The 22,981-nt window shown below is 27.1% G+C and overlaps 1 protein-coding gene across 1 annotated transcript; it reads left to right on the top strand.

The window, feature by feature from the left end:
• Window positions 1-5,131: 5,131 nt before the first annotated feature.
• LOC150030434 (MADS-box transcription factor PHERES 1-like) lies at window positions 5,132-6,056 on the top strand. The gene is made up of 2 exons (XM_090309707.1): window positions 5,132-5,304; window positions 5,381-6,056. The coding sequence occupies exons 1-2, from the start codon at window positions 5,132-5,134 to the stop codon at window positions 6,054-6,056; spliced, it is 849 nt and encodes a 282-aa protein (XP_090165833.1).
• Window positions 6,057-22,981: the final 16,925 nt, after the last annotated feature.

Consider the following 22,981-nt stretch of genomic DNA (forward strand, 5'->3'; position numbering starts at 1 on the left):
TGAACACACACACACACACACCTATATATATATTGGTCTAAGTTATTTTCTTAATCTTTGGATTTTCGAACTCTATGATTTTAAGGTCCGATGGATGGATGACCTAAAATTGAAGTGAAAATACGATTGTATGTCTTATTTTTCAAAATTAGGGGTTTTTGACATTTTGCTTACATCATATTCGTGTGAAATGACAAAATTCCGAAATCGTCAAATTTGTGACCAATTAAGAGTTGGCATGTGTCTCAAATTAAAATTGAGGATAAATTCTGTGTTTTCGTCGCAGACGTTGATTGAGTAAAATTAATTTCGACCAATTTGACGTTATAATTTGGACGTTGGGCACCCAAATATGGGCTTAAGATGGGCCTAAAATGTAAAAATAGGCCTAAGCCCAGTTAATTGAGCCTAAAGACTAGGCTTAAGTCCAATTAAATTACTTCCAAAAGTCAGACCCATGGCCAATCAAGGCCAGGCCCAAGCCCATGAAGCCCATCAAGGAGCTCTATTAGAAGATCCCCTCATTCACAAAGGTCAGCATTTATAGCACAGAGAGAATTCATCAACACTTCACTATAGACCCACAGCTGCAGTCTTCTCATTATAGATATATTTCTATGTCAATGGATATAGACTAATACTAGCAAGATATATTTCTGTGTCCATGAATATAGTACCAATTCTAACAAGTAGTCCTTTACGTGTGTTTGTAACTCCAACTAGGTCAAATTACCGTTTTAACCTTCGGTGTGTCAATGAGAGGGTAGAGTCCTTTGTTCAAGTTCTAGAGACACCACTTGAGGGAACACTCATCTACTTACCCTCAAAGAGGGAAGGAGTGAATTCTATCTTGTACTATTATGTTCCCAACTCCCCACTCTGTTTTATTATCCCCAAAATAGTAGGCATATTGGGTCAGCGAATTGGCCACCTTCACCCACGCAAAACAGAGGAAAATTCCTCGTGAACAAGAGTTCATAATATACTCAGGATTAAGACTAAGTCGCCTAAGTCAACTTTCTCTAATTTCTTTACGATGATTTTCATCTATCTTATAAAATATACGGATTCATAGTCAACTTTCTGAAACATTTTTTTAAAAAAAGAAATAAACTTTTATTTTTTTATTTTAAAGTAGATAACAAAATTAAAGAAAGAAATAAGTGGAAGTAGCATTTCATTTGATTTTAAAAATCTAAGAATTTAATAAATAAATAAATAAAATTTTTTATACCAATTTGATTTTGGATCTTTCATTTTTTACAGTTAAGCTTAGTAAACATTCTTCTATATATTAATTTCTTTGTTTTGTTATTTAACTTCAAAAAGAAAAAAAAACTAAGCCAATTTTAAAAAAGAAATAAATGAATGTAGTATTCTTAAGATTTGATTTTCAAAATCTAAAAAGTAAAAAAAAAAAAGAAAAGAAAAGAAAAGAAAAGAAAAGAAAAAATATTAAGACCTACCAATTTAATTTATAATTTTCGATTTTTAAAATTAAATTTAATAAACACTTTTCTACCCATTGATTTCTTTTTTTTTTTTAATTTAAAAAATGGTTATTTTCGAATATAGAAAAATAAATAAAAATGTTTACAAAATATAGCAAATTTTAGATCTATCAACGATAGACACTGATATATTTCTATTAGTATCTATCAGCGTCTACCATTGATAGTTCTAAAATTTTGTTCCATCGTGTAAATTTTTTCAACAATTTTACTATTTGAAATAATTTTCTTTTTAAAAAAAACTAAGCAAAATTTTGAAAAATAATAAATGGTTTTTTAAAAATTTGTTATGGTTGAAAAGGTATAGGGTATTGAGAATGAGAGGAAATACATGCATGTAAGAAACAACTAAATTAGAGGAAATAAATAAATAATAAAAAGTAGGGCAAAGTCAATAGATTATGAAAATACATATGAATGAATATGATCAATTTGTTAAGACCCATAATCAAATCAAGGAGTTAAAGAATTAGAATGATTTGAATTTTTTTTTTTAAAGTGTTTATTATTTAAGAAAAAAATAATTTTCATTAGGTGTTAAAGCACGTTTTAAGACCTTTTTCCTCACTTATTTGTTTTTATGATGAAGTTTGAGAAAGCTAAAATAATGTTTGAGATAAATTTTTGTTGAGTTAGAAACTTTATATTTTATTTTTTGTTATAATGAATGGGTCTCAAAGTTTGTTATGCCTAGAAGATAAATTGATTCATTAGTGTCGTGTTAATATCCATTCATATATTACATTTATAAATTTATCCTATATATGAAAAAAAAAATGTTATTAGGAGAAACTCTTTACCTATACATATTGCCTTTATATTTTTAGTAAATTTATGTGTTACACTTTACCTATGGGAGTCAACTTTTCACGTGTAGTTGTTCATTTAAAGAATAATGAAGGAGACGTTTCAAATCTTCACAAAACATATTTTTTTTATAAAAAGAATTTAGGTCGAATAAGTACCATTGGTGCAAACTCTCTAAGATGGAATGCCATAATAAAATTTGTTAAATTGTCTAACTTTTAAGAATCAATGATAATTATTAAAACAAACTATATCATATTTATTTATTGCATGCCAAACAAAAACCAATTTTTCTTTTTAAATTAGAAAAGAAAACACTAAATTAAACTCTAAACAAAAATTATATCAATTTAAATCCTAAACTTCCGTAGATATATCAATTTTACACCCTTCATTACGTTCTTTCTAGGCAAATATCGTGTGATACATATAATTTTATCAACAAAACTCCTAAACTTTCATAAACAAATCAATTTAGACTCTCATCTAAAACTTCTTTTGAAAAGTGTCCATACATCAAGTTTAATCATCTATTTTATTAATTCAACATCTCGAAAAGTCTACACACGTATAATAATGATGCATCGACAATTTTCAAATGTAATCTTAATAAAGAGTTAAATAATTGATTCACTTATAATAATTTAAAAGATAATTTTTTTAAAAAAAATTATATAATTCTTACAATATTTTTTAAATCAAATCTAAAAAGAGACGATTAATCGGTAAATTTATAAAATTCAAGATTTAAATAGGTATAATTTAAGGGATGTAAAATGAAAATTTCTCAAAAATGGATTATAGACAACATGATTTCACATTTTTCTTGAATAGCTAGCCTCACGCACATATGTATAGATTTAAAAATCTTCCACGTGGTCTGTCATGCATACATTTCCGGAAACCGGTGAGACGTGAGACTGAGAGAGTTGTAATATTTTGGATTTAATTATTCTTCTTTTGGCTTATTCTTCAAAAGAATTTGAGGATTATTCTTTTTAAATAATAATATGGATAATTTGAAATTATCATATATATAAATATATATTTACTAAATCTGTGGATTGATGATGTTTTACTTTATTTGAAAGAGAAAATAATGGTATGAAACAAAATTTAATAATTATTAAGAAAAAAATTAACGATTATCTATGTATTATCCTTACTATGTTTATTAATATTGAAATATATCATAAATAGTTGATTATATGTATTACTTCCATTGACAATAATGATATGATATTTTCATAATTGACCTTCTAATAAAGTCAAAAATGACATAAATTACATATCTAGTACGTTAGTTCTGAAAGATACGATAAGAATGTTGATTTCATGATATTCAGATGTCACATGCAGAACACGACATCATACTATAATAGAATATGTTTAATCAGATTTCCAGAAGTGACATCAATAAAAATAGAAACTTTAAAATCTAACAACTCAAAGCATTCACACTCTTAAAAGTTAAAATAAATATTCTTAAAAGTAATAAATATTCTTAAAAGTTAAAAAATAAATATATTTTTTTTAAACTTTGTATGGTTTGAATATTTATAGCTTTTGTGATATATTCTATTTCTTTTTCTTTTTTTTTTTTACAAGTAAGGTTTGGTAGATTTAATGATTTCTCTAAAGGAGTTTAATTATATAGGCTACACAAATTTTGCTTATAATTAAACATCAAATTTAGGTTTTGGTTATTAATTAGTTTGTTTTGGATTTTGGGCTTTGAAAATTGTGTTTGTTTTCTCCTAATCTTTTTACAGTAATTTTCATTTATCCTAAAGAAAAATTTACATTCATAGCCAACTTTGTGTAGCTCACTCTATCATCCAACTATAGTTTGCCAAAATGAACATAACTTCAACTGGCATAGTGTTTGTATTATTATCCTCAAAGTGAGAGATTCGACTCCCCTGCCCCACATATTGTCAAAAAAAAAAAAAATCATAGTTTGTCACACGATCAACTCTTCTCATATATACATATATACAAACTTGGATGCATCCCGTGTTGTACTCATTTTTGTAAAACTCACTCGAGTATCAACGTGTGCATGGAGATAAGTATAGTGTTGTGGCTGCACTCAAATATTACTCATATAATTGAATTATTTATTTTCTATGGTGAAGTAAGAATAATAAAAAGGATGTGGTTTAGGATGTATACATTTTTGTATAGTTCATCGGTTTGTGATGTGACAAACTTTTTTTCCCAATATATATTTTTTATTTTTTTATTTTTTTGTTATGTGATTTTGGAATGATGAAATAGGATAAATGCAATCCATTGAACCTAAATATGACTTTCCATGAAATAAAATATAATGAGCAATACTTGGTGATTAATATTTGGATGTATCCTATTTCTATGCATCTTACTTTCATCACACATAATAAGAATTACAATATTTAAATAAAGATATAAAAAGAATTTATCACGTAACAAATTATGATAAGATAATTTGGTGGATGCACAAAGATAGATATAGACCCAGATATATCTGAGTAATTTTCATACTGATACAACTTTTCTAATCATATGGTAAACTGTGATTGGACTATTGTGTCAGAAAGATAGGTGGAATGCAGGATGCAGTGGGGTATTTTTCATCTTTAATTACCACTAGTTACTAAAGGACAAAAATGCCTCTAGTAATTTGTTTACCAAGAGAATAAAAAAACTTAGAAAAAGATAAATAAAAATAAAAAGTTTAACCCCAGGGCTTATAAATAAACTCCATTGTTGCACCTTAAAATCAGAGTCCAGAAAGAACAAGAAGAACAAGAAAGACAGAGAGAGCCTCGATGACGAGGAAGAAAGTGAAGTTGGTTTGTATTGCAAGCGATAATGCAAGAAAAGCCAGTTTCAAGAAACGAAGGCTCAGATTGTTAAAGAAAGTAAATGAACTCACCACTCTCTGCGGCGTTTTCTCCTTTGCCGTCGTCAATGGCCCCGACGAGGACCATCCCATCATTTGGCCATCTCTCTCTGTCGCTCAACACCATTTGGCCATCTCTCTCTGTCGCTCAACACCTCTACCATCGCTTTCTCAGCCTTCCGGAAGTCGAACGCCAGAAGAAAATGACGAATCAAGAGACATATTTCAAGGAATGCACCACTAAAGCTCAAGATATGCTAAAGAAACTCATCAAGAAGAATCAAGAACTCGAACTCGATCTTCTGATGCATCAATTGCATCAAGGTCATCATATTTCCCAACTCACCAATGGGGAATTGCTCGCATTGTTCTGGATGGTCGGAGAGAGAATAAGAGACTGCCAAAAACGAATCGAGTATCATCAACAGGTTCATCGTCTTCCTCCTCCTCCTACTGAATTTGTTCCTTCTAACTCTCATCTGCTTGAAATAGGGAGCAATGAGATGGATCTTGTTGATAATGGAAGGAATTTGATGGATCAATGGTTTATTGATATGGTGATGAATTCGAATGATAAAATTGGGGGAAATAGTAGCAATATGGCAGGGGAGTTAGGGTTTGTTCAATCGGAAGTGAATATGGGCGATTTGATGAATAGAGAAAATTTGATGGTGGGAATCAGCGAATTAGGCGGAACGGAAACGATTATTGTTGAAGGAGATGGCGATGAGAACATTTTGTTATCGGAGTGGAATTTTGGGGTAAATGACAATTCTGGAATGTGTGAGATTGAGAAGCTTGTGAACGACATTAATGGCGTTGGTGTTGAGGCTACTGTTAGTCAAAAATGATTATGTATTAATATTAAAATATATTATTAATAATTACAATTAATATTAAAATATATTATTAATAATTACAATTATGTATTACGTTTGATTGATAACGAACGATATGGTATTTCAATAATTGAAAATCTAAACAAGTAAAAAATGACGTAACTTACGTATCTAGTACGTTGGTTTTGAATGACATGATAAGATCATTGATTTTGTGGTATTCAAATGACGCGTGCACAACGAGACATCATATTATTATAGAATATGTCAGGTTAGAGTCTTCACATGCGACATCAATAAAAATAGTAACCCTAAAAAACAACGACTTAAACCATCTAAACTTAAAAACATAAAGGTTGAAAAAACAGTTTTAGTCATTAACTTTTAACGATTTAGGTCGCGTTTAGTAACTATTTGATTTTCTAAAATTAAGCCTATAATTTTTTTTTTTTTTTTGCCTTTGTTTTTTACTTTTTACTAATATTTTTAAAAATCAAGCCAAGTTTTGAAAACTAAAAAAAATCATTTTTAATTTTTTTTAATTTGACTAATAATTCAACTCTTTACCTAAGAAATATGCAAACAATTGTAGAAAAGAGATTACGAAGAATTAGGCTTAATTTTTAAAAATAAAAAATCAAATGGTTACCAAATGAAGTATTAGTCTCTTTTGATTTTAATATATAACAAACACTTATTTTTATATTTTTAATTTTGCAACAATTTAGTCCATATACACTTTCAAATTTTTAACAATTGTACAGGGCAGAGACTACATTATGACAAATGTTAAAATACATATACTAAATTGTTACATAATAAAATTGATGACTAAGACCTCATTTGATAATCATTTAGTTTTTTTTTTAAAAAAAATTAAGCCTATAGTTCTTCCACCTCTAACTTTTTAATTTGTTATCTACTTTTTACTTGTGTTTTCAAAAATCAAGCTGAATTTTGAAAATTAAAATAATAGTTTTAAAGGCTTGTTTTTCTTTTTAGAACTATGCTAAAAAAATCAATTTTTGTACTTGAGAAAGATGCAAATGATTGTAAGAAATTAAGATGAAATATGTTAATTGTCAAAAAACCAAAACCAAAAAACAAAACGATTACCAAATGAGACCTAATTTATTAAAAATAAAAAATATAGAGAGAGAGATGTTGAGGCTTAGTTTGGAGTTGTAGCTTCTAAAATAATTTCTCGTGATTGTAGTTCTAAAAAACAATTGTAAAATGAAGAAAATTAGTAGTATTTGTTCAATTTTAATTTTGAACATGAAAAAGTATGTTAAATTTTTTGGATAAATAATAGTAAATTGTCGTGATGGATAATAATGCCTAAATTAAATAGACCTATTTTCAAAATTTATATTTTATTAAATTATTTAGGAAGCATTTAGGACAAGGGTTATCATCAAAATATAATAACCACCTCTTGCTACAAGAAAACTAATTCAAAACCTCCAATTAACTACAATCATCACTATTTCAAAACCCCCATTTGCTACAGTATTTACTATTTACTACAACTTTTACTATTTTACATTCATCATTTTTTTTATTATTTGCTACAGTATTTACTATTTCCTTCTCAAACTAAAATAGTTTACATCTCAGACACATACTATTATAACCTAAACTAAAATAATCTATACCCAAAGACAAACTATCATAATCCAACTATAACAATCTATAACTATAATAACTAGTTTATTGTCCCAAACGCCTCTTAGATGTTATATCATATATGTTGAAAACTTAAATTTATATATTCTTTGCTCTAAATTTCTTCAAAGAAAAAATATAAGATTATTTTTTAAATATAGGAGAAATATGTGCTATTATGTAAAGAAAAAAATGATAGCATTGCACTAACCAATTTAAAATTTTAGGATATAGATATTCACTGCATAAGGAATATACTAAATATACAAAATAAATCTTAATCTATAAATAATAATATTGAAATTTTGCTTAAAAGTTGGTCATAAACAAATTTTTAAAACGATGAGAACAAATCAGTCTTTTGAAGAGTGTCCATGCATAAACAAACCAATTTAGACTCTCAACTAAAACTTCTTTCGAAGAGTGTCCATGCATCAAGTTTAATCATCTATTTTATTAATTCAACATCTCGAAAAGCCTATACACCTATAAGAATAAAATGCATCGACAATTTAAAACGGAATTATATAATTTTTACAATATTTTTCAAACCAAATCTTAAAAAATATGATTAATCGATAAATTTATGAAAGTTCAAGATTTAAATAGGTATAATTTAAAATGAAAATTTCTCCAAAATAGATTAAAGACAACATGATCTCACATGTTTCATGAATAGCCCTGACACACATATGTATAGATTTAAAAATCTTCCACGTGGCCTATCATGCATGCAATTCCGGAAACTGGTGAGACGTGAAACTGTGAGAGTTGTATTGTAATATTTTGGATTTAATTATTCTTCTTTTGGCTTATTCTTCAAAAGTATTTGAGGAATATTCTTTTTAAATAATATTATGGATAATTTGAAATTATCATATATATAAATATATATATTAAATCTGTAGATTGATGTTGTTTTACTTTATTTGAAAGAGAGAATAATTTAATAATTATTAAGAAAAAATTAATGATTATCTGTATATTATCCTTCTATGTTTATTAATATTGATAAATAGTTGATCATATGTAATACTTTCATTGACAATAATGATATGATATTTTAATAATTGACCTTCTAAACAAGTCAAAAATGACGTAAGTTACATATCTAGTGCGTCGGTTTCAAAAGATACGATAAGAACATTGATTTCATGATATTCAGATGTCACATGCAGAACACGACATCATAGAATATGTTTAATTAGATCTCCAGAAGTGACATCGATAAAAATAGTAACCTGAAAAGCTAACAACTCAAAGCATTCACACTCTTAAAAGTTAAAACAAATATTCTTAATCATGAATATTTATGGAAAGTAAAAATTTAGTCTCTTGATCTTTAGTATGTAACAATTTATAGTGTGTTTGGGGCGAAGACTATCCTAAGATTATAATAACTACTAAAGTAAATACTATTTTGTATTCCCCAATTAGTTACAGTCAATATTATTTCTAAACCCTCATTTTCTATAGTATTTACTATTTATTATGGCTTTTACTATTTCACATTCATATCTTTTTATTCATTGCTACAGTGTTTACTATTTCTTCACAAATTAAAATAGTTTACACTTCAAACACATACTATTATAAATCAAGCTAATATAATCTATACCCCAAACACAAACTATTATAACTTAACTATAATAACCTAGGACTATAATAATCAACTCTTTGCCCCAAACGCCCCTTAGTCTATACACTTTTAAATACATAACGATTGTTCAAGATACAGATGACATCATTACAAATTTCAAAATACAAGTACTAAATTATTATAGAACAAAAAATATAGAGACAAAATCATGAGGTGTTTTCAAACAAAGGAAAATGAACCAACTTATTTACAAATATAACAACTCGTTACTATCTATCAGTGATAGATCACGAGATTGATGTCCATCGTGATCTGTCGTCCATTGATAGATGTCTATCGCGATCTATCACTGATAGACAGTAATATTTTGTTATACTAAAAATATTTTCAAGAGTTTTACCATTTAAAACAATTACCCTTAAATACATTACCCACTAAAATTTAGCAATTAAATTATTACTTTCATAAAATTCACTATCGTTTAATTGAGATAAAATACCTGCCTCGAAATTCACGAAAGGAAAGAAATCATATTACAAATCTCGGTACATTTCATCACTAAAGAAGAGAAGATATTTTAACCTTTGGTACTCATAGCCTTAAAATTATAAAAGATTAATGGCAATAAGAACAAAAGAAAAAGAGAAAAAGAAAATGTAATAATAGATAATAAAAAAATTTAAAAATAATGATAATTTTTTCACATAAAAACAAAGAAAAGAAAAAAGCAATAGTTCAACCAATTGTCTCAAATATCAATGCAAACTTAACCGTAATTACCATTTCACACCTAATATAATATATAAATATATATTTTTGGCATAATAAATAATAATAAAGTTCGTTTTTAGTCAAAATGACAACTCATAATGATATAGTAATATTTAATTTTGGGTTAATTGCTATATAACTACCCCTACTATTCCAGATTTACCTTTTGACAACTCATCTTCATTCACCAATCACAATTCCAATGTTGACTGACAAAAATATGAATTTTTATTTCGAAAATAAATTGTTTAAATTTCTTTCTTTTTTTTTTTTTATAACTTTGTAGGGTTTGAATTTTGTATAGCTTTTGTGATATATTCTATTTATTTTTCTTTTTCTTTTTTTTTTTTCAAGTAAGGTTTGGTAGATTTCATGATTTGTCTAAAGGAGTTTAATTATATAGGCTACACAAATTTTGCTTATAATTAAACATGAAATTTAGGTTTTGGTTAATAATTAGTTTGTTTTGGATTTTGGGCTTTGAAAATTGTGTTTGTTTTCTTCTAATCTTTTTACAGTACTTTTCATCCATCCTTAAGAAAAATTTGCATCCATAGCCAACTTTGTGTAGCTCACTTTATCGTCTGACTATAATTTGTCAAAATGAACATAGCTTCAACTTGCAAAGTGTTTGTATTATTATCCTCAAAGTGAGAGATTCGACTCCCCTACCCCACATATTGTCAAAAAAAAAAAAAAAAAAAATAGTTTGTCACACGATCAACTCTTCTCATATATACATATATACAAACTTGGGTGCATCCCGTGTTGTACTCATTTTTGTAAAACTCACTCAAGTATCAACGTGTGCATGGAGATGAGTATAGTCTTGTGGCTGCACTCAAATATTACTCATATATCTATATTGAATTATTTATTTTCTATGATGAAGTAAGACTAATAAAAAGGATGTGGTTTAGGATGTATACATTTTTGTATGGTTCATCGGTTTGTGATGTGACAAACTTTTTTTTCCCAAAATATATTTTTGATTTTTTTTGTTTTGTGATTTTGAAATGTTGAAATAGGATAAATGCAATCCATTGAACCTAAATATGACTTTCCATGAAATAAAACATAATGAGCAATACTTGGTGATTAATATTTGGATGTATCCTATTTCTATGCATCTCACTTTCATCGCACACAATAAGAATTAAAATATTTAAATAAAGATATAAAAAGAATTTATCACGTAACAAATTATGATAAGATAATTTGGTGGAAGCACAAAGATAGATATAGACCCAGAAATATCTGAATAATTGGGCTTTTAAAATATTTGTTTGTTATGGATTTTGGGCTTTTAAAATTGCATTTGTTTTCTCCAAATCTTTTTAAAATAATTGGGCCTAAAGATCACGCTTAAGTCCAATTAATTAAGCCCAAAGGCCAGACTCAAGTCCAATTAAATTAGGCCCAAAGGTTAGGCCCAAACCCATGAAGCCCATTAGGGAGATCTATAAATTGAGAAGCTCCCTCATTTGCAAAGGTCAGCATTTCTACATTTCGAGAGCCAGAGATAATTCATCAACACTCAATAAAGACAGCATGTTCGTAACTCCAACTGGGTCAAATTACTATTTTACCCTTGGGTTACCTCTGACTCCTTAAGTACCAGTGCTCCTCTAATGAACAACATGTTTATGATCCAACCAATAAATAGAAATGCTTTTCGAGTCAATGAGAGGGTATGGCCCTTTGTTCAAGTCCTGGAGACACCACTTGAGGGAACACTCATCTACTTAATCTCAAAGAGGTAATAAGTGAATTACATCTTGTATTATTATGTTCCCAACTCCCCACTCGGTCTCATCCCAAAATGATAGGCATATTGGGTCAGCGAACTGGCCACCCTCACCCATGTAAATCAAATGACAATCCCTCACAAAAAGGAGTTCATAATATACTCGGGATTAAGACTAAGTCGCCTAGGTCAACTTTCCCTAATTTCTTTATGATGATTTTCATCTATCTTATAAAATATACAGATTCATGGTTAACTTTCTAAAACAATTTTTTAAAAAAGAAATAAACTTTTCTGTTTTTGATTTTAAAGTAGATAACAAAAATAAAGAAAGAAATAAGTGGAAGTAGCGTTTCATTTGATTTTCAAAATCTAAGAATTCAATAAATAAATAAATAACCAAAACCCTTTTTTCATACCAATTTGATTTTGGATCTTTCATTTTTTACAATTAAGATTAGTAAACATTCTTCTACATATTAATTTCTTTGTTTTGTTATTTAACTTCAAAAAAAAAAAAAACTAAGCCGATTAGAAAAAGAAAAAAGATTAAGACCTACCAATTTAATTTATAATTTTTTAAAAATTTTAAATTTATAAATACTTTTCTACCCATTGATTTTTTTTTTGTTATTTAAATTTAAAAAATGGTTGTTTTCAAATATATAAAAATAAATTAAAATATTTACAAAATATAGTAAAATTTTAGAACTATCAATGATAGATGCTGATAGACTTCTATCTGTGTCTACCAGTGACATTGATAGATTCGTCTATCAATGTCACTGATAGACACTGATAAATGTCAACCAGTATCTATCAGCAATTTTGTTCCATCTCGTAAATACTTTCAACAATTTTACAATTTGAAATAATTTTCTTTTAAAAAAAAGCTAAGCCAATTTTTTAAAAATAATAAATGATTTTTAAAATTTTTTTAACGTTTAAAAGGGTAAAGGGTATTGAGAATGAGAGAAAATATATGCATGTAAGAAACAACTAAATTAGAGGAAATAAATAAATAATAAAAAATAGGGTAAAGTCAATAGATTATGAAAATGCATATGAATGAATATGATCGGTTTGTTAAGACCCATAATCAAATCAAGGAGTTAAAGAATTAGAATGATTTGAATTATTTTTTTTAAAAGTGTTTAATGTTTAAGAAAAAATCATTTTTATTAGGTGTAAAAGCATGTTTTAAGACTTTTTTTTTTTCCTCACTTATTTGTTTTTATGATGAAGTTTGAGAAAGTTAAAAATCATCTTTGAGATAAATTTTTGAAATAGAAGAAAAATGAGTTTGGTGAACATGACTCAACAGCATAAAAATTCTATTTTTTTTAAAAAAAAAAATTTATAGTTGAAGATTAGAGTCCTCCACTCCACATATTATAATTATTTAAATGATTTTATAAAATTATTTTTTGTGATGAGTCATTTTAATGTTTTCATCTTAAAAAGTAATCAAATGTGATTTTGAATTATTGGCATTTAGTTTTAAAATTGGTTTTATAATCTTCACATCACTCCCAAAAAAAAACTAAGAAATTAAACTTACATAACTACTTTTATTCATTGATTTCTTTGTTTGCTTTATTTACTTTCTAGTATTGTTTTAAGAAATCAAGTCAAATTTTAAAAATTAAAACAGAAATATATATTTTTTAAAATAATTTTGTTAACAATTCAAATATTTTGTTGTTGTTGGAAAAAACTAAAACTATGATAAAGAAATTTGAAGAAAACGAGTCTAACTTTTAAAAAATTAAATAGTTATCGAACGAGATCTAAATAACTGTGGGCTTTACCTATATACACCATTACCAAACAATCACTATTTTAAAACATACGTAATTTCGAACATTCTAAAACTTCTTCCAAACGTATTCATTAGAAAATATTCCTAATTTGTCACCAAATATAAACTTGCCGATAGTTGGGAGAAAGTGAATCTATTGAAAAGAGATTTAAAAAAATGGTCTATTAATTTTAATATAATTATGTAGATAAAAAATCAATTACCATTTTTAAAATCGATTATGGATAATCTAGACCCTACCATTGTCTAACGAAAAGGGTAAAATAAAAAAATAAAAAAGCAAAGAAAGAGAAGATAAGGATGTGTTGGAAGTTGAAGATAAGATTAGAGAGCATAAAATTCACAAAAGAGAAGAGTATTTGAACAAAGCTAATATTGTTTTTTTCTAATTCAGCTACAAATGGTGGGCCCACTATGGTAAAAACAAATTAATTGTCCCTTTCATTGGGTATTGTTTGTCTTGTTACAACACTAGGGTCGTGATTAAACCATGGGGATATAAATGTTACAAGTTTTACTTTATGAATTCTTTATTTTAATGTTTAAACACACACACACACACCTATATATATATTGGTCTAAGTTATTTTCTTAATCTTTGGATTTTCGAACTCTATGATTTTAAGGTCCGATGGATGGATGACCTAAAATTGAAGTGAAAATACGATTGTATGTCTTATTTTTCAAAATTAGGGGTTTTTGACATTTTGCTTATATCATATTCGTGTGAAATTATTAAAATGGAATCTTGCGCATGTGGATTGGTCTTTTGATTTCGTTCTTTGCTTTCCTCTTGTTGGAGGAGAAATCTCAGATCAACCACGGACCGCCACGTCATTTTTTTTTTTTTTTTTATAAATAAGTGTATTTGATATTGTTGAATGATATTCACTCAACACCATGTAGAGGTAAAAAAAGATTCAAAACTTTGGCTTCTTGACCAATAGTAGGTGTCCTAACTAGGTGAGCTATTCACATGTTTAACAGATGTTCGTGGGATGAGGTGGAGGCAATAATAAGCTTCTCTAGTCTTGTCTCCATTCTCTAATTTATTCTTCATTCCACGAAAGTTTTCGTTTACTTCAATAGATTTCTTGTGAAAAATTTATAGAAATCGTATTCTCCGCAAAGAATTGTTGGCCATTCAGTTTTGTTAATAAAAAAATTCAATGAAAATGTTTTGGATTTTTTCCCCATGAAAACTCTCTATTTAAATGCTTAATTTTCGATAAAAAAAATCATGAACATTGTAAAAGAAACCAAATAACACTTCATAAGCATATCAAATTAGTTGGTCTCATAACATTTTTTTTTTCTTTTTATGTATTATAAAATGGTGACAACAATATTGTCAATAGAAAGTTATCAAAATATCGTAAATAAATCAATATATGGCGAAACTAGCTATAGAATACAATACTATAGGATTAGGAATTTCTAAAAATTAATTGGCTAGGGTTAAAATAGATTTATTTTATCAAATAATATATAATTAAAAAAATAATGTATTTGTAGTTTTAGCATATAATTAAGCATATGTTCTTTTTATTATTATTATTATTAAACATATGAATATCATATTTGAACATGACAAAGTTTTTGTGGCTTCTCATAATTTATTATTTTGTATTTTTATAAATTTTAGTTGATATAAATATAAAAAAAAATCTTTCGTTTTTTTTTTTTTTTTTAATATTCAACATCTGAAAGGTGAGATTTTGACATTTTGGTTGAAATTATATATATATATATATATAAATTATAGCAAAATAAATTAAATTATGTCAATTTTGTTGAGTTAGAAACTTTATGGGTCTCAAAGTTTATTATGCTGAGATAATATACCGATTCATTAGTGTCATTGTTAATATCCATTCATATATTATATTTATAAATCTATCCTATATATGAAAAAAATGTTATTAGGAGAAACTCTTTACCTATACATTTTGCCTTTATATTTTTAGTAAATTTATGAAAATTAAAGATTTAAATAGGTATAATTTAAGGGGTGTAAAATGAAAATTTCTGAAAAATGGATTAAAGACAACATGATCTCACATGTTTCTTGAATAGCTTGCCTCACACACATATGTATAGATTTAAAAATCTTCCACGTGGTCTGTCGTGCATGCAATTCCGAAAACCGGTGAGATTGTGAGAGTTGTATTGTAACATTTTGGATTTAATTATTCTTCTTTTGGCTTATTCTTCAAAAGAATTTGAGGAATATTATTTTTAAATAATAATATGGGTAATTTGAAATTCTTCAAAAGTGTTTATTATTTAAGAAAAAAATAATTTTCATTAGGTGTTAAAGCATGTTTTTAGACTTTTTACCTCACTTATTTGTTTTTATGATGAAGTTTGAGAAAGCTAAAATAATGTTTGAGATAAATTTTTGTTGAGTTAGAAACTTTATATTTTATTTTTTGTTATAATGAATGGGTCTCAAAGTTTGTTATGCCTAGAAGATATATTGATTCATTAGTGTCGTGTTAATATCCATTCATATATTACATTTATAAATTTATCCTATATATGAAAAAAAAAATGTTATTAGGAGAAACTCTTTACCTATACATATTGCCTTTATATTTTTAGTAAATTTATGTGTTACACTTTACCTATGGGAGTCAACTTTTCACGTGTAGTTGTTCATTTAAAGAATAATGAAGGAGACGTTTCAAATCTTCACAAAACATATTTTTTTTATAAAAAGAATTTAGGTCGAATAAGTACCATTGGTGCAAACTCTCTGAGATGGAATGCCATAATAAAATTTGTTAAATTGTCTAACTCTTAAAAATCAATGATAATTATTAAAACAAACTATATCATATTTATTTATTGCATGCCAAACAAAAACCAATTTTTCTTTTTAAATTAGAAAAGAAAACACTAAATTAAACTCTAAACAAAAATTATATCAATTTAAATCCTAAACTTTCGTAGATATATCAATTTTACACCCTTCATTACGTTCTTTCTAGGTAAATATCGTGTGATACATATATTTTATCAACTAAACTCCTAAACTTTCATAAACAAATCAATTTAGACTCTCGTCTAAAACTTCTTTTGAAAAGTGTCCATGCATCAAGTTTAATCATCTATTTTATTAATTCAACATCTCGAAAAGTCTACACACGTATAAGAATGATGCATCGATAATTTTCAAATGTAATCTTAATAAAGAGTTAAATAATTGATTCACTTATAATAATTTAAAAGATAAATTTTTTTAAAAAAATTATATAATTCTTACAATATTTTTTCAATCAAATCTAAAAAGAGACGATTAATCGGTAAATTTATAAAATTCAAGATTTAAATAGGTATAATTTAAGGGATGTAAAATGAAAATTTCTCAAAAATGGATTATAGACAACATGATTTCACATTTTTCTTGAATAGCTAGCCTCACGCACATATGTATAGATTTAAAAATCTTCCACGTGGTCTGTCATGCATGCATTTTCGGAAACCGGTGAGACGTGAGACTGTGAGAGTTGTAATATTTTGGATTTAATTATTCTTCTTTTGGCTTATTTTTCAAAGGAATTTGAGGAATATTCTTTTTAAATAATAATATGGATAATTTGAAATTATCATATATATAAATATATATTTATTAAATCTGTGGATGGATGATGTTTTACTTTATTTGAAAGAGAAAATAATGGTATGAAACAAAATTTAATAATTATTAAGAAAAAAAATTAACGATTATCTATGTATTATCCTTACTATGTTTATTAATATTGAAATATATCATAAATAGTTGATCATATGTATTACTTCCATCGACAATAATGATATGATATTTTCATAATTGACCTTCTAAACAAGTCAAAAATGACATAAATTACATATCTAGTATGTCAGTTCTGAAAGATACGATAAGAATGTTGATTTCATGATATTCATATGTCACATGCAGAACACGACATCATACTATAATAGAATATGTTTAATCAAATTTCCAGAAGTGACATCGATAAAAATAGAAACCTTAAAATCTAACAACTCAAAGCATTCACACTCTTAAAAGTTAAAATAAATATTCTTAATCGTGAATATTTATGAAAAGTAACAATTTTGTCTCTTGATCTTTAGTATGTAACAATCAGGATGTGTTTGGAGGGAAGATTATCCTAAATTATGAAAGGTCTAAACTAATACAATCATTAACTTATGGTTTTGAGTCTTTTGACTAATATAACTACAAATTTTAGGAGTATATTGACTAACACATAAAAAGTTTAGGGATATATGTTATTTTTCTTTAGTACATCAAAAACTATATCAAGTGATGGATGGTAAAGAAAAGGAATTCAAATTTGGGTCAACAAAAGAAATAGTAAATTTTGAAGATTCATTTTGAAAAATAGCAAAAAAAAAAAAAAAATCAAAATTAGAAAATCGTAAAATGATTTTTTAAATTATTATTCGAAATTTTTAAATGACCAAAATACCATTATCATATAACAATTATGCAGTAATTCAAAAAATATTAAATTTACAACCGAAAAGAACTAAGATTTTGTTAAACTTTAAAAATAAAAACAACTAAGATTTTGTTAAGGTTAAAAATTAAAAAAAAAAAAATCAAACAAACAAAGATTTTATTAGCATTAAAAAAAATACAATAATTTTAGAACTCGCAATCATAACAATCAATGTTTCATTCGAAAATTTAAAAGAGACTTTTTTTTTTTTAATCAAACTTGAATTATAATAAAACACAGTTACACAAAAATACCTAATCATTAACCCATGGTACAAAACCTTTTGAAAAGTAACTCTGCAAAAAAGTTTAAAATTATAAAAATAAACAATCATTAAATTGAGAAATATTATATTATCCTTAAATACTACTCCATATTTGTAGAAATCAGGAGAAAATATCGTATATTTAAACAAATGAAAAATTAAGGCTATTTTATTTTTATTTTTAAAAATTAAGCTTATAAACACTACTTACATCTCCCAGTTTCATACATTGTGATCTAAATTTTGAAAACAATAAAGAGTAGTTCCTAAAAAATTGATTTTTTTTTTGAAATTCGGCTAAAAATTCAACAGTATTTAAAAAAAGAAAGATGCAAATCATTATAAAAAATGTAGAGGAAATAAACTATGATAGTGTGGAAACATAATAAATAATAAAAAGGATAAGTGAATCTAGGCCATCAGTGAAGCTCCAGGACGACTTACGAAGCGTTTTGAGCTAAATATTTGAGATAATATTTTTAACTCAATTATAAACAACTTTGTAGAATGAAACTTTTTAAGATGAGGCCTGGAAATTGAGTTATATAATTTTGAAGGTTGAACTGAAAATTGTTGAACAAGCAGGCAGCTGCTTGAATTGGGGCCAATGATGAAATTTTGAATCTCCAGATTAAACGACGAGGAATTGTAAGCTGAAATTTTAAGGTAATGTTGCTAACTCAATTCTAAACATGTTTGTAGAAGGAAGTTTCTTCAGAAGAGGGCTGGATTTTGAGTTATGAATTTTTGAAGTTGTCACAGAGGATCTGGGCATAAGCAGACCGCTACTTAGGAAGATGCTTAGGCAGCTCAAGAGCGAGAGCGAGAGGTGGATCTCGCTAGGGACGGGAATCTCGCTGGTTTGCACTGGATCTCGCTGGTTTTGCATTAAAACTCGCTGGAATGTGCCAAATCTCGCTGGGAAGGGTAAATCTCGCTCATAGGGATGATCTCGCTCATGATGATTTTCTCGCTAGTCATGCTGATTTTGTTGATAAAAGTTCCATTAGTAAATGAACTATTTGAGGTATTTTGATAAGAGACGTATAACCCGTTAAGAGGCCAACGAGCTGTGATGACTTACTGTTTTAATGATTTTGAAACTACGATTTTTTGAAGATATTTATTAAAGAAAAAGCAACAGTTCATCTCAAATATCAATTCAAACGGTTACATGTAATTCCCATTTCACACCTAATATAATATATAAATATATATTTTTGGAATAATAAAGTCTTTTCTTTCTAGTCAAAATGACAACTAAGATGATAAAGTAGTATTTAATTTTGGGTTAATTGCTATATAACTACCCCCACTATTCCAGATTTTCCTTTTGACAACTCATCTTCATTCACCAATCACAATTCCAATGTTGACTCACAAAAATATGAATTTTTATTTCGAAAATAAATTGTTTAAAGTTCTTTTTTTTTTTTTTTTTAAACTTTGTATGGTTTGAATATTTATAGCTTTTGTGATATATTCTATTTCTTTTTCTTTTTTTTTTTCAAGTAAGGTTTGGTAGATTTAATGATTTCTCTAAAGGAGTTTAATTATATAGGCTACACAAATTTTGCTTATAATTAAACATCAAATTTAGGTTTTGGTTATTAATTAGTTTGTTTTGGATTTTGGGCTTTGAAAATTGTGTTTGTTTTCTCCTAATCTTTTTACAGTAATTTTCATCTATCCTAAAGAAAAATTTACATTCATAGCCAACTTTGTGTAGCTCACTCTATCATCCAACTAAAGAAACTCATCAAGAAGAATCAAGAACTCGAACTTCATCTTCTGATGCATCAATTGCATCAAGGTCATCATATTTCCCAACTCATCAATGGGGAATTGCTCGCATTGTTCTGGATGGTCGGAGAGAGAATAAGAGACTGCCAAAAACGAATCGAGTATCATCAACAGGTTCATCGTCTTCCTCCTCCTACTGAATTTGTTCCTTCTAACTCTCATCTGCTTGAAATAGGGAGCAATGAGATGGATCTTGTTGATAATGGAAGGAATTTGATGGATCAATGGTTTATTGATATGTTGATGAATTCGAATGATAAAATTGGGGGAAGTAGTAGCAATATGGCAGGGGAGTTAAGGTTTGTTCAATCAGAAGTGAATATGGGCGATTTGATGAATGGAGAAAATTTGATGGTGGGAATCAGTGAATTAGGCGGAACGGAAACGATTATTGTTGAAGGAGATGGCGATGAGAACATTTTGTTATCGGAGTGAAATTTTGGGGTAAATGACAATTCTGGAATGTGTGAGATTGAGAAGCTTGTGAACGACATTAATGGCGTTGGTGTTGAGGCTACTGTTAGTCATATGGATTTCACTCACCAAGCGGGTTTTGGAATCGGTGGTGACGTCAATGGTGGAGACCCTATGGGGAGTTTGTACTCCGATGCCTGCTACTACGGCGATTGTTTGAAACGTAAGGATTGATGTGAATGATGATGTAGAGATGTTGCTTCAAGGATTGTTTGAAAGTGAAATAAGCTGCAGCAATGGAAATGGAAATGGAAATGAAATTCAACATGGAAATGGAAATGAGAATCAGAATAATGAAGGTGAAGACGTTGAATATGATCTTCTAAGTAAGGAATGGCAAAACAAATTTACTCCATGATTGCTTCTTCTTAATTAAGTTCTAAATAATGGAGGAATTTGAGGGTTACTCCAATTTTCTCTCTCTCTATATATAAAAATATTATGATGGTATGAATTATGATCTAGTGTCTAAAGAAAATAGAATAATGTGTTAGTTTCTTATGAGTAGTTAAAATCTAGTTCTCTTTTTTAAGTGTGGATTAATTGAAATATTTGAGTAGTCTACTTAAGCATTTTTTAGAGATTAAAAAAAAAATATATGATCATCATGGCTAATGATCACTATTTTAGTATTTGTCCAGATAATTCTGTATCAAGTTTGTCTAAGTTAATTGAGTGAAGTTTAAATTGTCTCTTTTTATAAGAATTTAAATATCTGATTTTTCATATATTATTGATATATACTTATTTAGTGAATTCGATAATTCAATTTTCGATCTCTCGCAATTTTTTTATAATATTTGGAATGGAAGAATAGAACGGCTTCGAATGCATGAACTAGGTTTATTTTAATAAAATTATAAATGTTTTTATTATTATTATTATTATTATTATTATTATTGTAACTCCCACAATGGTCTCGCATGCATGCAATTATAGAAGATGGTGAAACGTGAGTACATGAGGGTGGCAATATTTTGGATAATTATTCTCTTTTGGCTTATTCTTGAAATTTAAGGAATATTCTTTTTAAATAATAATGGGTATATTTTTTTTAGGAATAATAATGGGTATTTGAACCATAGAACATATTTGAAATCTTATAAACATATTATTAAAAAATGAGAATGACTGATATTTTAAATTAATCTCATTTTGAGGTATATCTCGTCTTGTTTTGGGAGTAAAGAGAGACAATAATGATACGAAACAAAATTTAGTAATTATTTGAGAATATTTGTTGGTTAGCCATGTGTTATTTTTACTATGTCTATTAATATTAAAATATATTATTAATAATTACAATTATGTATTACGTTTGATTGATAACGAACGATATGGTATTTCAATAATTGAAAATCTAAACAAGTCAAAACTGACGTAACTTACGTATCTAGTACGTTGGTTTTGAATGACATGATAAGATCATTGATTTTGTGGTATTCAAATGACGCGTGCACAACGAGACATCATATTATTATAGAATATGTCAGGTTAGAGTCTTCACATGCGACATCAATAAAAATAGTAACCCTAAAAAGCAACGACTTAAACCATCTAAACTTAAAAACATAAAAGTTGAAAAAACATTTTTAGTCATTAACTTTTAACGATTTAGGTCCCGTTTAGTAACTATTTGATTTTCTAAAATTAAGCCTATATTTTTTTTTGCCTTTGTTTTTTTACTTTTTACTAATATTTTTAAAAATCAAGCCAAGTTTTGAAAACTAAAAAAAAATCATTTTTAATTTATTTTTTAAATTGACTAAGAATTCAACTCTTTACCTAAGAAATATGCAAACAATTGTAGAAAAGAAATTACGAAGAATTAGGCTTAATTTTTAAAAATAAAAAATCAAATGGTTACCAAATGAAGTATTAGTCTCTTTTGATTTTAATATATAACAAACACTTATTTTTATATTTTTAATTTTGCAACAATTTAGTCCATATACACTTTCAAATTTTTAACAATTGTACAGGGCAGAGACTACATTATGACAAATGTTAAAATACATATACTAAATTGTTACATAATAAAATTGATGACTAAGACCTCATTTGATAATCATTTAGTTTTTTTAAAAAAAATTAAGCCTATAGTTCTTCCACCTCTAACTTTTTAATTTGTTATCTACTTTTTACTTGTGTTTTCAAAAATCAAGCTGAATTTTGAAAATTAAAATAATAGTTTTAAAAGCTTGTTTTTCTTTTTAGAACTATGCTAAAAAATCAATTTTTGTACTTGAGAAAGATGCAAATGATTGTAAGAAATT

This window comes from Benincasa hispida, unplaced genomic scaffold (genome assembly GCF_027475165.1).
Source record: "Benincasa hispida cultivar pf3 unplaced genomic scaffold, pf3_genome.v1.1 HicScf206, whole genome shotgun sequence".
Classification (NCBI taxonomy): Eukaryota; Viridiplantae; Streptophyta; class Magnoliopsida; order Cucurbitales; family Cucurbitaceae; genus Benincasa; species Benincasa hispida.